The sequence below is a fragment of the Eubalaena glacialis genome, chromosome 10 (assembly GCF_028564815.1).
Source record: "Eubalaena glacialis isolate mEubGla1 chromosome 10, mEubGla1.1.hap2.+ XY, whole genome shotgun sequence".
Lineage (NCBI taxonomy): Eukaryota > Metazoa > Chordata > Mammalia > Artiodactyla > Balaenidae > Eubalaena > Eubalaena glacialis.
In genome coordinates, this window is record NC_083725.1 from 113,470,443 (window position 1) to 113,485,481 (window position 15,039).

General features: G+C 44.4%; 1 protein-coding gene, 1 long non-coding RNA gene and 9 other non-coding genes across 12 annotated transcripts; 1 reads left to right on the forward strand and 10 right to left on the reverse strand.

Annotated features, from left to right (window-relative positions):
- Positions 1-1,171: 1,171 nt before the first annotated feature.
- On the reverse strand, positions 1,172-2,300 carry LOC133099706 (3-hydroxyisobutyrate dehydrogenase, mitochondrial-like). The gene has a single exon (XM_061203522.1). It carries the CDS (start codon positions 2,271-2,273, stop codon positions 1,263-1,265), a length of 1,011 nt encoding a protein of 336 aa, XP_061059505.1. The 5' UTR covers positions 2,274-2,300; the 3' UTR covers positions 1,172-1,262.
- Positions 2,301-4,323: 2,023 nt separating this feature from the next.
- On the reverse strand, positions 4,324-8,001 carry LOC133099708 (uncharacterized). Of its 2 annotated transcripts, XR_009702363.1 has the most exons (13): positions 7,966-8,001; positions 7,556-7,605; positions 7,195-7,281; positions 6,920-6,970; positions 6,675-6,816; positions 6,534-6,568; positions 6,116-6,164; positions 5,788-5,842; positions 5,573-5,607; positions 5,320-5,356; positions 4,882-4,931; positions 4,607-4,636; positions 4,324-4,433 (listed from the first exon to the last, which is right to left on the reverse strand). It is a non-coding gene; the product is annotated as an uncharacterized LOC133099708 (long non-coding RNA). The 2 variants fall into 2 exon arrangements; XR_009702364.1 differs by lacking the exon at positions 6,675-6,816.
- On the reverse strand, positions 4,717-4,842 carry LOC133100233 (small nucleolar RNA SNORD22). The gene has a single exon (XR_009702468.1). It is a non-coding gene; the product is annotated as a small nucleolar RNA SNORD22 (small nucleolar RNA).
- On the reverse strand, positions 5,107-5,175 carry LOC133100232 (small nucleolar RNA SNORD31). The gene has a single exon (XR_009702467.1). It is a non-coding gene; the product is annotated as a small nucleolar RNA SNORD31 (small nucleolar RNA).
- LOC133100231 (small nucleolar RNA SNORD30) lies at positions 5,434-5,503 on the reverse strand. The gene has a single exon (XR_009702466.1). It is a non-coding gene; the product is annotated as a small nucleolar RNA SNORD30 (small nucleolar RNA).
- On the reverse strand, positions 5,676-5,742 carry LOC133100226 (small nucleolar RNA SNORD29). Its single transcript, XR_009702461.1, has one exon. It is a non-coding gene; the product is annotated as a small nucleolar RNA SNORD29 (small nucleolar RNA).
- Positions 5,949-6,075, reverse strand: LOC133100234 (small nucleolar RNA SNORD22). Its single transcript, XR_009702469.1, has one exon. It is a non-coding gene; the product is annotated as a small nucleolar RNA SNORD22 (small nucleolar RNA).
- Positions 6,638-6,712, reverse strand: LOC133100227 (small nucleolar RNA SNORD28). Its single transcript, XR_009702462.1, has one exon. It is a non-coding gene; the product is annotated as a small nucleolar RNA SNORD28 (small nucleolar RNA).
- LOC133100228 (small nucleolar RNA SNORD27) lies at positions 7,043-7,114 on the reverse strand. Its single transcript, XR_009702463.1, has one exon. It is a non-coding gene; the product is annotated as a small nucleolar RNA SNORD27 (small nucleolar RNA).
- On the reverse strand, positions 7,399-7,474 carry LOC133100229 (small nucleolar RNA SNORD26). The gene has a single exon (XR_009702464.1). It is a non-coding gene; the product is annotated as a small nucleolar RNA SNORD26 (small nucleolar RNA).
- A 6,355-nt stretch (positions 8,002-14,356) lies between the features above and the next one.
- Positions 14,357-14,544, forward strand: LOC133100162 (U2 spliceosomal RNA). The gene has a single exon (XR_009702405.1). It is a non-coding gene; the product is annotated as a U2 spliceosomal RNA (small nuclear RNA).
- Positions 14,545-15,039: the final 495 nt, after the last annotated feature.

Consider the following 15,039-nt stretch of genomic DNA (forward strand, 5'->3'; position numbering starts at 1 on the left):
TCATGCACGATTCCAGGTGCTTTATATGTATTAACAACATTAATAAGTAGTACTATCATCTTCCCTTTTTTTTTTTAAAAGACTAATTTTTTTTAAAAATTTTATTTATTTATTTATTTATTTATTTATGGCTGTGTTGGGTCTTCGTTTCTGTGCGAGGGCTTTCTCTAGTTGCGGCAAGTAGGGGCCACTCTTCATCGCGGTGCGCGGGCCTCTCACTATCGCGGCCTCTCTTGTTGCGGAGCACAGGCTCCAGACGCACAGGCTCAGCAATTGTAGCTCACGGGCCTAGTCACTCCGCGGCATGTGGGATCTTCCCAGACCAGGGCTCGAACCCGTGTCCCCTGCATCGGCAGGTTCTCAACCACTGTGCCACCAGGGAAGCCCCTTCCCTCTTTTACAGATGGAGAAACTGAGGCACAGCAGGTTAGGTGATGTAATTTTTTTTTTTTTTTTTTTTATCAGCATAGAAATTTATTTGAATTCAAAATAATACGGTTATATTTAGGATAATATAATAATTATCTAAAGCACGTATCATCGTAGGCTCTGAAACAGTTCTAAAGATGTCATTCTTTTGAAGTCAAAAAATATGTAGTAAGAATGTACAAGGAAGCAAAAATACAAAAAATAAGTTTGCTGAGTATTGGGAGTTGTTACAAGAGGGGCACACCAAGGTAATGTAACAGAGTCCAAATTACACAGCATGCAGCAAGGAGTTCTCTTGCTTTATCAAGTCCTGGAGAATAAACCGGTAACCTCAGAATGCAAGAATACCACCACTGGGTTAACAGGACAAACTTTCTGAGGGACACAGGGAGTAATTCACTATACTTCCCCTTTCTCTAACTCCTTTCCTCACACCGATTTCTTTTCTCTCCTCCAGGATAGGTTTTATCCTGTGGAAAAAAAATTTGGTTTTATTTGTAAAGTAGAGTAAATAATATCCTGATTGAAGTAGGCAACGTTTTAGCTAATGATGCTCAGGAATCAAACTTTTGAAAAAGGTCAATCAGCTAGCTACTAGCAGAGACCATCAGTGGCTTGCAGAAAAAAAAAAAAGTTAGATAATATGTGTTTGCTAAATAGATAAAAAGAATAAGCAGTTAAAAATGGGTGAAAAATCCCAGGGTTTATTGTGAACTAGACAAACAAAAGCAGACAGGTGACCTTTGATTCAGCCCATTTACTTGTGGAGTGAGCTATAAGAGGCTCCAAGATAGAGTTTGGTTCCCAACAGTGTCCACAGCCAAAGGGCAAACTCAGAATGTCTCCTCCTCTCGTAGAAACTGGAACACGGATGAGAAGTCTTTTTTGGAGTAGCCCTTCGCACACATAATCCTGTAGATCTGATGGGCCTGACTGCCCAGAAGGATTGGGCTCTTCGTGCTGGTAGCAGAGTCTTGTGCTAATCCCAGATCCTTAGCCATGAGTGTTGTTCCGAATCCACCCTGATAGTTATTAGCCGAGGGAACTCCATCCATCACCCCAGGTACAGGATTATAGGTGTCACTTGACCAACATCGTCCTGAGCTCATGTTTAGGATTTTAGCCAAGAGTTTTGGGTCAAGCCCTAACCTGATTCCCAGATTCATAGCTTCAGCAGTTCCAATCATACTAATAGCTAACAGCAAGTTGTTGCAGATCTTCGCAGCCTGCCCAGTCCCGACGGCTCCACAATGCACCACATTGGAGCCCATGCACCCCAGAAGCTCTTGGGCAGTGGCAAATTCTTCTTCGACTCCTCCCACCATAAACGTGAGGTTCCCAGACCGAGCAGCTCCCACACCACCAGAAACAGGGGCATCCATGAAAACTGCTCCCATTTTCTCAACTTCTTTGGCCAATTCTTTTGAAACCATAGGATCAATAGTACTGGAATCTATTAATAGTGAGCCTTTCTTCACTTTTTTTAGAATTCCATTTGCTCCAGAATAAGCTTCTATTGCATTGATGCTGGTGGGCAACATTGTAATAATTCTGTCAGCTTTTTCAGCTACATCTGCTGGGGAAGACACTACCTGTTCACCTGCATCTAGAAACTCTTTGCATGCATCAGGGAACACATCATAAATAATGAGTGGATAGCCATGTTTCATGAGATTTTTTGCCATTGGATTCCCCATGTTGCCTACTCCAATGAATCCAACTGGAGTCTTAGAAGCCATTGACCTAGAACACACCGCTGCAAGGCTGGCCACTACCGGTTGCTGCCGGCGGCTCCAGTACCGGAGGCCGGAGGCGGCTCCACGGAGCCGTAAGGAGGCTGCCATGCTGCCCCCGCCCCGCCTCCCCACGGTGACCTGTAATTTTTTTTTTTTAAGATTTTTTTGACGTGGACTTCCCTGGTGGCACAGTGGTTAAGAATCCGCCTGCCAATGCAGGGGACACGGGTTCGAGCCCTGGTCCGGGAAGATCCCACATGCCGCGGGGCAATTAAGCCCGTGAGCCACAACTACTGAGCCTGAGCTCTAGAGCCCGAGCCACAACTACTGAGCCCGCATGCCACAACTACTGAAGCCTGCGTGCCTAGAGCCCGTGCTCCACAAGAGAAGCCACCGCACCACAACGAAGAGTAGCCCCCCCTTGCCGCAACTAGAGAAGGCCCGCGTGCAGCAATTAACACCCAATGCAGCCAAAAAGAAATAAATTTAAAAAAATAAGATTTTTTTGATGTGGGCCGTTTTTCAAAGTCTTTATTGAATTTGTTACAATATTGCTTGTTTTATGTTTTGGTTTTTTGGCCGCGAGGCACGTGGGATCATAGCTCCCCAACCAGGGATCAAGCTTTTTTTTTTTGGCTGCGTTGGGTCTTCGTTGCTGCGCACGGGCTTTCTCTAGTTGCGGCAAGCAGGGGCTACTCTTCGTTGCGGTGCGCGGGCTTCTCATTGTGGTGGCTTCTCTTGTTGCAGAGCACGGGCTCTAGGCTCACGGGCTTAGTTGCTCCGCGGCATGTGGGATCTTCCCGGACCAGGGCTCGAACCCGTGTCCCCTGCATTGGCAGGCGGATTCTTAAACCACTGCACCACCAGGGAAGCCCGATTCCTATTCTTTGTCGGCATTTATTATCTCAGGGTGCCTGAAAACTCAGCACTATTGACATTTTGTTTGGGGAGTTGGGGAGCTGTCCTATGCATTGTTGGGTGTTTAGCAGCATCCTTGGCCTCTACCCACTAGATAGCAGTAGTATAGCCTACCCACCACCCCCCACAAAAAATTGTGACAACCAGAAGTGTCTCCAGACATTTTTTAATGTTCCCCAGGGGGCAAAATCACCCCTGGTTGAGAACCACTCTATTTCAAATAATCTTGTTTGTTGGCTCTCATTCTGCCTCCTCTTTCTCTAGAATGTAACCAAACATCAGTCAGCAAAGGCAAGGGCAGGGCCTTGGCTCTCCCAGTAAGGACACTGCTAGGTTTGGGATGGAGCAGCATGTTGGCACTGTTGACACTTACTGAGGTGGGGGGACTGGAGAGGAGCAGACATGGAATCAAGGTCCGAATGTCCGACTCGGTATCAGGTCAGGGGCAGGTTGGAGAAGTCCAGGCTAGAAATATCACAGACTGAGTCGTCACTGTATGGAAGGACTATGAGGGATCCCCTCATTTTGGAGCTCTCCCCCATTTCTCCAGATTGTCCCAGTCTCATTTCTTTCATCTCTTAGCTTAAGTAACTGGGGCTTAATTTGAATTCCTTATTTGCCACATGGTGAAAATATTGCTTGAGGAAGGCTTCATTACCTACCAAACACTTCCATGGTGCTCGCTTCCCTAGGGTTTACAGCTCAGCACTGCAGGCTCTCTTTACTGCTTGCAGTGCCTCGTTCTGGGTTTGTCCTCTGCTGTTCCTCCCACCTTTAAATACAGGTGCCTCCCCAGGGTTCCTGGGTGTGCCTTCTCTTACTTGGACCAACCCTTTCATTCTGTGACTATGATTACTGTGTTGACCACTCTTATTACTGTATGGCTACCATTTAATTAGCAAAAATGCATTTTCTTTCAGTTAAATCGCCTTTTACTTTACTATATTCCTGACACAAAACGTATCTTATTGAGAAAAGTCTAGTAAAGTTTTAGGGCACAGCTAAAGGTTAAAGGGTCGCCCAAACCCAGCAAACTTTCATACAGAACTCCTCAGCTAAGTACAGAGAGAAGGGAAAACTCCTTAAAGGTGTAAGGAGGCTCCCTGAATGCTTCCCTGGGTTAGACAATTCAGCAGTAGGCAAACTGCCAAGCTTAAACAGGGTAAAGCCAGTAACAATCTTTCTGGGATTATCTCCTTCTGTCCAGCTAGACCCACTCAAACACAGGAATCAGTGAAGGTTTAAAAAAACAAAGTTTTATTTAGAAAGGCTGAAATGATTGTATGCTAATTTGAACAGGTAGGTTGTATAAGAAAATTCCATTTTTGATATCCTTCGAGAGTTGGATTCCTGTAGAGAAAAAAAAAAGTTGAGTTTTCTTACCATATGGAAAAGTATATACCATATGGGTTTAGAAGGGCTATCCTTTAAACCAGCTAACATTAAAAGGACTGCTTCCAAATACTTTTCTATTTATCATGGTTAGTCTATTAAATATGTAACATAAGTACATGAATACTTACCATTATGTGTGCTTTGTTCCTTCTTCAGACCTGAAAAAAAAAAAAAAACACACAACCGATTTTCAACCAGTAATTTATTCCCTCCTTTGCCTTGTTTAGAAATTCTTATGATCCCTCAGACAGTTCCTTCTGGAACAAGCTTTCCTCTTCTCCCCCAGCCAGCCCCAGTGGGTTCACCTTTACAGGCTCTGGGACTAGGACAGGAGGTAAGACATGTGAATATTTCTTCACTGGGAAATTTTAACTTGACCCACCTTGTGTTTACATTTACTCACCTCTTAACTTCAGACTGGAGTTGAACAGAAATATGGCTTACTCCTTTCCCCTGCGAAAGAATGATTGGGAACTAAGTCTCTGAACCACCCCCAGACAAAAGGCACATCTATGTAGGTCTCAACAGACATTTTTATAGAAACCACCACCTAGTCCACAAAGCTTCCTATTGGCTATAAAGCCCACCCAACTTCCCACTATTGTCACCTTTCACTCCAAGGCAAACTCACAGCTCAGAAAGTACCTTTCAGTCATAGTGATCAGACTGGGGCGGTACTGAACTCATCACTGGTGAGTGGAAATCTGTCTGTCACAGGTGGTTCACAAATGGCCAAAGACAAACTTTGGATTAAACAAGTAATGTCTGCACAGCTATCCAAAGTGCCACAAAAAACGCTGGCAAATTCTATATAGCAGCCACAGATGACAGATTTATTTACCTCAATTCATTCTCAGGCTCCAGACAAGGAACTGGACCTAAAACAAAAACAAGACTGAATCAGTAAGCTTACTTCCTGCATTAAAAGTTGTTCCCACCTAAGCTATGGTTCCTAGAAAATCAGATTTCCGAGTCTCAACAGCAAATCATCAGCCGAACGAGATTCCATGTAAGTCATCATATAGACATGCCTAAAAAGGCATTTTTTCCTACTCAATACACTGTATGCACCAACGCATATGGAAAACACTCACCTTTGAGCCAACAAGCAGGTAATTGGCAATGGTACCTAGGGAACGACAAAGCTGTGAGTGATACAAGTTCCTTACAGACAGTATCCCACTGCTGTCTTCTCCAGTTTCTCAGGTGTTCAGGTCTTTTCATTGTTTAAGTCATAGTGAGCTAGTTTGATTCATCACAGAAACTGCTTACTTGGTGATATATGCCATACAGACATTAATCAACTAACCTTTCAACTCTGGAAGGCTTTCCACGAGTATACAGGAACAAAGAACAAGCTGCTCCTGAATGAGAAGATCATGTAATTAGCAAAATAGCCAGAATTATTCTAGCTAGGGTTAATGGATAAACTTAGAAAAGCTAAGCAAATGATATCCTCAGGCATTTGCTGCACCTCAGACACTTCCTTATGGAACAAGCTTTCATCCCCTCTCCCAGTTAGCCCCAGTGGGTTCACCATTACTGGCTCTGGGGCTAGAACAGGTGTAAGACAGAACGCTTGCTCTCCTCACTGGTACTGGAAACAAACTACAACCAGCAAGGTTACAAGTACTCACCGCTCTCAACTCTTTCCAGGAGTTTGACCCTGAGCAGATCAAGAGGCATCTAGGAAATCAAGAAAGATAAAATAGGGGACTTCCCTGGTGGTCCAGTGTTGAGAATCCACCTTCCAATGCAGGGGACAATGGTTTGATCCCTGGTAGGGGAACTGAGATCCCACATGCTGTGGGGCAACTAAGCCCGAGTGCTCTAGAGCCTGTGTGCCACAACTAAGACCCGACGAAGCCAAATAAAGAAGTAAACATTAAAAAAAAAAAAGATAAAAGGTCAAGAAACAACACTATAAGGAGCAAAAGAAACCAAAAAGTTACATGGATCAATCAGGGCTTTTACAACAACCACCCCCCCCCGCCAGATAGTTATGCAGGCTCACATATAGCTTAATTTACCACAACATTGGGAGAAGTAACTTACTGTAAGACAGACGTATACATCACCATGGGGACAACCTGCAAAAGGGGAGCAAATGGTTATTTCAAAATACTAGGATGGAATAAAATTTCTTCATTAACAGAAACTGCCATCAGAACTCTAACATGCTATTAAAGGTCGTACCTCACAGAGAATCAGCATTATCATTCAAATCATCTGACAGTGACATGTGGGTGAGGGAAGAGCACACCATCACAAGAACCAACTGTGCCGCTTGCTGGGTTGCCATCTCCCTCCCCAGGAAAATCATTCCAAGAGGAACAAGCTGGAAGGAGCAAAAAGGCAACACTGCTCCACTGACCATTTGCTCTCCTGGTTGTGGGGAACACCAGACAGACTACACCCTAACCCCCCATTTGCAAAATTACCTGCATTCACCCTGGGAGGCAGCTGAATTCCTTAGGATTGGTGATGAGATGCTGGAGACAGAAAAGGGAGGCATTATATGTACCTAAGAATAGCCATTCAAGACCCTTGAGTATTTGGGGCCCACTTCTCAGTAGTAAGATGACATCACTTTTGAGTTCAGGCATATGCTTGTCATTTTACATTCATCATGGAGTGGCCACCGCAATCTGAAGCAGCAAGTCCCACTCAGATTCTGTGCCCCTACCCATGATTGCATAAAGCATCGTATACCCACCTGGAGCGCCGCCATAATGCTCGATCCACACAGGGACAGGTCTTGTCCCATCCTCCCACCCGTAAGGCCTTTTGGGTTAAACCACATCTGAAAAAAAAAAAGACCAAAGAACACCCTTCACTTTTATGTCTCGTAGCCTAACTGTCCCACGTCAGTCCCTTAACACCTCAGGGCTAAAGAGCCCAAACATTTGCCACAGACAATGCTACTCAGAATTTTTATGTTTTCTCCACTAATTCATCAGAAAGAGAGAGTTCAACTTTTGAGATCATCCCCGTAGCACATCCCGGTGGACTTCCATATATCCAACAATGAAACCAAAAAAAAATTAAGGCGGTAAAGGCACGCCACGAGCACTTACTGTAACGAGAACTCTTTGGTATCCTTTAGTGTTCGACGCGCGCCCGAACCCTGAAGACAAGAGAACATCAGGTCAGCACTAGGCTATCTCGTAAACGCTTTGTTTTCCGGAGCTAAGACTGCGTCGGCCGTGCAAGGCCTGTCTCCTCAGAGTTTCTTATCCTCACGGAGCTCAGTACAGGTCTGTGAAAAGATTCTCATCACAGAGAGGCCCGTCGGCACCGCCCCCCATCGCCATGTTGTCCTTCACAAAGCCCCTGTCGCTTCAAGGCCTCAATGCCATGGCCATGTTTTTCTCTCCCCTGCCCCACGAACCCAATAGATGCAACTGAGAGAGGCCAAGGCGCGGGCACGTTCTCGTGGTCATTTTTTTTTTTTTTTTTTAAAGTGCAACCAAAGACACACACTTACCGAAATCTGTGGAAGAATGAGACCGAAAACCTACCGCGAGACACTTAAATAGCATCTCGCAGAGGTCCACGGGATTTGGGGGCGGGACTATGACAGGCGCAAGCGCAGAAAGAGAGGGCGTGCGAGCCTGGTGGCTCGTGGGTAAAGATTTCCAGAGGAAGCCCGGGTCGGGTGGGAGGAGGAGGTTGTGCGTTCCCTGACGCGGCGGCGCGAAAAAGGTGCGCATGCGCCTTAGGGAGTGTGCAGGCGCGTCTAACGTACCGTGGCGGGGTCTCTGCTGCGGCTACCTGTGGGACTGAGGCGACGAGTTCTCGGCTTCCCGCGGATCCTGGACTGACGCCCTGTCTCGGTCACAGCCGCCTGCCCCCTCTCTCTTCCCTGAGACCCCCCCCCCTCTTGCGCACACACACCGTAAACCCGCGTGCAGGGTCCGACACCATGGACCGCGAACCTCATGAACCCTCGGTCGGCGTCGTCTCGGTTCCACACCAGCCGCCCAGCGAGCATTCTGGGTCTGGTCCTCAGGGTCCCAGCATGGGGGGCGACTCAGGTACTACTGGACCCCGGGCCGAGCTCGAGTGGAGGGCTCTTGCATGGAGCCGTTTCGGGAAAGTGAATCAGGCCGTAGGTGCTTTTGAAATTTTATAACAGTCTTAGGATGTTTTCCCTAACTGGCCACCTCTGTCCTGCTGTCCAGTCCGATTTTACTAGGAGCTTGGCTTGCAGTAGGGCTAATATTAGCTGACATTTGAAGCGCCGTTTTAAGCACATTACGTGAATTGATTATACTTTAGTTCTCCAAATACCAAAAGAGAGGTTGGTACAGTACACGCATTTTATAGATGCGGGAATCTAGGTGTAAAGACCTCTTGCAGAGCAGCCTACAACTCCCGCCTGATTGGCAAGGTAGTTCCAGTCACCTGTATACACTTGTTATTGAGGCCAACCAGCATCAATTTATTAATCGTTTGTGGTGAACACCTAGGGTACGTGTGCGTTTTTAAAAATTTTTATACATGTACATTTTATAGTCATTTATTAAGCTCTTACTGTGTGCTCTCCTGTATGACCTCACCTAATACTACAACCCTAGGAGGAGATATTAGGTAATGTTAGGGATGAGGAACCTGAGGTCCAGAGAAGTTAATTAACTTGCTCGGTGTTATTCAGCTAAGAAATATCAGTGCCCACGTACAAATCCAGGCAGTCTGATTCCAGAGCTGCACTTTTTATTTTTTATTTTTGGCTGCGTTGGGTCTTTGTTGCTGCGCGTGGGCTTTCCTCTGGTTGCGGCGAGCGGGCTTCTCATTGCGGTGGCTTCTCTTGTTGAGGAGCACAGGCTCTAGGCACATGGGCTCAGTAGTTGTGGCTTGCACAGGCTAAGTTGCTCCGCGGCATGTGGGATCTTCCCGGGCCAGGGCTCGAACCCATGTCCCCTGCGTTGGCACGTGGATTCTTAACCACTGCGCCACCAGGGAAGCCCGAGAGCCTGCAGTTTTGATCACTCTGCTTTACTGCTGTCCTTATGCTCTTCTCTGGGAATTTGGGGGGCAAGCAAATACACAGGAAACAAATGGCATGATCCCTGGATACTGTTTCTCAATTTTTTTTCATTGTTGTCTTCCCCTCTCCAGGAGCCTTAAAAAGACATTTTCCCCTCTAATCCCAACCATGAAGTTGTAATAACGCTGATATACTGTATGTCTTTTTATGTTCCATGGACCTTTGGAGGGCCAGAAACCTTTTTTTTTTTCTTTTTTTTAATATCTAGGATTTTTGCCCTCTCCCTGCTCTGCAGGAATCCATTTTCACTCCTTTGGGGGCAGTGTTGTCCCCATGCATGTCCCAGCGTAACACAACAAGTGACAAAACAAGTACTGAAAGAATTCCAGTATGAACAAAGTTATTATAGATGGAATAAATTCATTTATTCAATAACTATGAAGTGCTTGTGCAAGTACATGATTGGAAAGTTGTAACAAAATGTATAGAAAATGGAACAGATAAGTTATGGAAAATTCAGAAGGTCCAGAGTAGGCAGATAGGTCTAGGGAGGTTGTGTGTGGGCATGGGAGTTGGGGAATGCTTTATGGAATGCCTGGACCTTGAAGGTTAGATAAACAGAACCAGGGAGGGAATTCAAGTTAAAGAAACAATTTGAGCAACAGGATTGGAGCTGGAAAAGGAGGTGTATGAATATAGTTTATGAAAGATGGGCTGAAGGGGAATCAGAATATAAAATTGAAAAAGATTTCCTGGGGAAGGCCGGATGAGGAGGGCCTGGAATGCAAAGCTAAATAGTTTGAACTATAGATAGAAATAAACTGAAAGTTTTTGAGTAGGGAGGTGATTAGAAATTGAGGGATGAGACAAGGACATTAATTAGATTGTCACAGTAGTTTAAGCAACAGGTAAGTGGATTCTGTACTAACAAGTGTAATGAAAGGGAAATAGGAGATGATTTACATCAGAAGTCTTCAACTCATACCTACAGGAATATAAGTAATGCAGTAAGCCATAGGAACCGGCTGGGGACTCTGGCGATCTAGATAGCTCTGTCTTAGCTCCAGCAGATTGTTGCCTTCCTAGAATATTGTTCTCTGAAAAATCTGATCAAGAGAATCCAGAAATCCAGAATTGTTTATTAATTTGCCCATTGAAAAAGTTGGCATCGGGACTTCCCTGGCGGTCCAGTGGTTAAGACTCTGCACTTCCAATGCAGGGGGCGTGGGTTCGATCCCTAGTTGGGGAACTAAGATGCCACATGCCGTGTGGTGCAGCCAAAAAAACCCCCAAAAAACAAATAATAAAATGTTGGCATCTAACTTAAACATTTTAAGCATTTTCTATGAGCCAATCAAAATATGCCTGTGCACCAAGAGTGTGAGTTTTCAGCATCTTTTGTAGTGATATAGAATCCACTAGAAAGGGGGGAGTGTCAAAAACTGGATATTCTTTTTGGAAGCTGTAAGTGGGTTGAGGGGCTTAAGCACCAAATAAAAGCCAATGTTCTTGGCAGTTGGAGATCACGGGCACAACCATCACTTAACGTTTAGTCTACCAATATTATTTATCTGTTGAGCATCTACAAGGCACAGGAGATACAATGGAACAAAGCAGACAGTCCCCTTATGCTCCCGTGGAGCTTATATTCTGGTGGAAAACACAGACAAATAATAGGTCAAGTGCAGTTCAATGCTGTGGTGAAAATTGGACTTCCCTGGTGGTCCAGTGGTTAAAACTCAGCACTTCCACTGCACGGGGCACAGGTTCGATCCCTGGTTGGGGAAATAAGATCCTGCATGCCATGAGGTGCGGCCAAAAACAAAAAACAAAACAAAACAAAAAAACAAAGCTATGGTGAAGATTAAGTAGAGAAGGAGAGAGGGAGTGCTGGGGCAGAGGGGGAGGAATTGTCATTTCACTCAGAGAGGGCCTCTCTGAGAAGGGACATTTGTGCAGAACTCTGAAAGAAATGGAGGAGAGAGCCGTGTGAGGTAGAATGCTCCAGGTAGGACTGCAGCCCTGGACTGTGCTTACTGATTCATAGGTTGTGGTTAGGATTTTTAAAACAAAACTGGGGAGGTTTTATATACGTCAAGGTGAAGTTTGGTGGAAATAATGCAAGTTTCATTACCCATGAAATAAGTGAATGCTGGACATTTTTTCCTTTGAATAATAAGGTAAAAAGAGGACGTTGCACAAGTGAAGAATGTAGTAGTCAAATTAAGTGAAACGTGTGCATGTGTTTGTAAATATATTTGCTAGAATGGTACAAAAAGGCTGGGGTGTCAAGTAATGGGAAATGAGATAAACAAGGTGAAGCAATTGGTGGAGGGTGTTAACATCTATTAAGTGCTTTCCATGACACCTTCCAGGCACTGTACTGAGTGCTTTATATATATTACCTCAATTCAAAAAATAGTGGTTTTTATGGTTACCATCCCCTTTTTGCAGATAAGAAAACTGAGTTTTATATAAGTTACTTATCCAAGGATACATAGCTAGTGTGGCAGAGCTGTTATTCAAATCCAGTCTTTACTTTTGACCCTGTTAAGAAAAATTATCCAAAACTTGGAAATAGGCAAAAGTTATTACTAGGTGTCCTTTTGACATAAAGCAGGCCCACCTAGCTTGGGGATTATCTGGTTTTCCAGGGGGTGTGTACCTTTGTTTGATGTCCTTTTTACTATTGCTTTGGGTATTTTACAATTTGATAAGTTTGCCTTGTAAGACATTAGGTGATTTTATATCTATGTATTAGAATGCAAATTCATATCATTCTTGCCTGGACTCTTGACTGATGATACTCTTTTTCTAGAATTCTCTATTGAACCAGTTTTAAATCTTATTCATTCTCTTATTAATTAATAGGTTGAATAAAATATTTGACATGTGTTTACTTTATATTTTTATGAGTCATGTTTTCATTTTTTAAAATTATACTTTAACAACCCCTGTGGTACACTGTCTTTTGTTGGTCCATTTATTTATTCATTCAAAAAATATTTATTGAGAGTCAGAATTTAAACTCAGGAAGTCTGACTCCCGAATTGGAGCTTTAGACAGTGTGCTAGTGTGGTTCTAACACCATGCCTCCCTCTGGCTAGCATCGTATCTTGCTTCCTCTTTCCAGCAAATGTCTTTTACCTTTAAAGAGCTGTCTACACCTGCATTACCTGGGAGCCTGTTAGAAATGCTAATCTCAGGTCTTTTCACAGACCAAATGAATTAGCATTTGCATTTACACAAGATCCCCAGGTGATCTGTATGCAAGCTCAAGTTTAAGAAGCACTTGTTCACACAGTGCTGCCCACTTCTTTCTCAAGACACTTTTCAGTCATCCTACTTGATCTCTCAGCAGCACCTTACCCTATTGACCCATTTCCTATTTCTTAAAACACTGTTTCCACAGTGCTTGGGACACTGCTCTCTGCTAGCGTTCCTCTTATGTTTCTGCTAACTTCTTCCTGATCCTTTGAGGTACATCTTCTGGCCCATTCCTCAAACATTAATGTTCCTCCAGTTATGTATTAGGCCCAGCTTTTTACTTACTCTGCCTGGGCCACCTTATCCACTCCCATGATTTTAATGACCACCGTTATGCCTATAGCTCCAGCCCACGATCTTTTTCCTGAGCTTCAGAGCTGTGCATCCAGTTGCCTTCTGGATGAACATTGTCACTTGGATGGTCCACAGACTTCTTAACTTTTCCAAAATGAATTCAACCTGCTTCTCCTGTTTCACTCAACTGTCCAAGCTCCCCCACTGCCACTACCCTAATTGAGGCCTTTGACCCCAAGGTTTTTACAACAGACTTAATCTGACTCCCTGACCCTGGTTTCCTTTCTTTAGTCCATTCTCCATCTTGAAGCTGGAGTGATCTTTCTAAATAAAAAATTTGGTCCAGTCTCATGTCTCAGTTCATAACTCTTCAGTGCCCCTCCATAGTCTTTAGGTTATCGTCCAGATCATCATTATAGCCACTGAGACCCCTTTGCCCCTTTCCTTACTGCCACTCCCTCCCCAAGACAGAACCGCTCTGCCTGCCCACCATAAACTCCCTGAGTTTGGAGATCATGTCTGTGTAAATCATCATCGTATCCCTATTGCCTAGCAGATTAGAGGACACAAAGTAGGACTCAATATATACTAATTTATCCCTACAAATTTTTGAATGATCTTTTTCTAGCCCCAATTTGTTGATAACCCTTCTTTTTTTAAAAAAAATTTATTTATTTAATTTATTTCTTTTGGCTGCATTGGGTCTTTGTTGCTGTGCGCGGGCTTTCTCTAGTTGCGGCGAGCGGGGGCTACTCTTCGTTGCGGTGCGCGGGCTTCTCAATGCGGTGGCTTCTCTTGTTGTGGAGCACAGGCTCTAGGTGTGCGGGCTTCAGTAGTTGTGGCATGCAGGCTCAGTAGTTGTGGCTCGCAGGCCCTTGAGCACAGGCTCAGTAGTTGTGGCGCACAGGCTTAGTTGCTCTGCGGCATGTGGTATCTTCCTGGGCCAGGGCTCGAACCCATGTCCCCCGCATTGGCAGGCAGATTCTTAACCACTGTGCCACCAAGGAAGTCCCAATTGATGACCCTTCTTATCAAATGAGGTGCTTAGAGAGGTCTGGTGATTTTGCCCAGAGAGCAACCCTGCCCCCACCTGGCAGCAAGAGGCACTGCCTCACTTAATGGATGAGGAGGTATGCAAATAACCAGTTCTTTGCCAGGAACTGGGAGATAAGACAGTAACTTAAGTTATTTGACAACAGAATTTCCTGGTCTCTGGGGAAGATGAGGATGTTGATGATTGTAAGTACAGGCTTACAAGCTGTGTTTGTGGACCTGAGTGAGGAAAGTTTGGGACAGGAAGAGATGATGGGGAGTTAATACAGATAATATCAATTCTAGGCCTTTTGGCTAAGATGAAGTGTGGTATCTGTTCTTATCAGTTTAATATCTATGTCCTTTACCTGAGGACAACGTATTACATTGAGTTTTGGAACAAGGAGATAGAATAGGAGCTTGTTTTGTCAGCTCCATGCATCAACCTGGCATTGCAGTACTTCTAGGAATAGTGTACCCCTTTGGGGATATTTAGTTGTTAAACAAGAGATTTGTTAGCTATAACTTTGGTGAAATTATGTTTCCCTTAGAAAGAATAAGCATGATAAACTATGGCAACTGGATTCATTAGTAAAGGATTTGGTTATGGACTTGTAAGAGGTACTATAAACCATATGAAGTAGTCCAGAACTAGGCTAACAAGCATATCTGTTAATTCAACAACCAGTAATTACTTTATGTAATGGCAGAATATAGCAGTGGTCACCAAACTTTTTTGATTGCTCCCTATCAGTTAAGCAAAAAACTAGAGGGAATTCCCCGGCAGTCCAGTGGTTGGGACTCTGCGCTTTCGCTGCTGAGGGCCTGGGTTCAGTCCCTGCTCCGGCAACTAGGATCCCGCAAGCTGCGCAGTGCAGCCAAAAAAAACCCCAAAATACAAAAAAACTAGAACACCCTAACAGATTAAGATTTTTTAGGGTAAATTATATTTTATGTACATTATCAATTATTTGAAAA

Excerpts from the sequence above, each read along its gene's own strand:
- LOC133099706 (XM_061203522.1), bottom strand. The coding sequence starts at position 2,273 with ATGGCAGCCTCCTTACGGCTCCGTGGAGCCGCCTCCGGCCTCCGGTAC.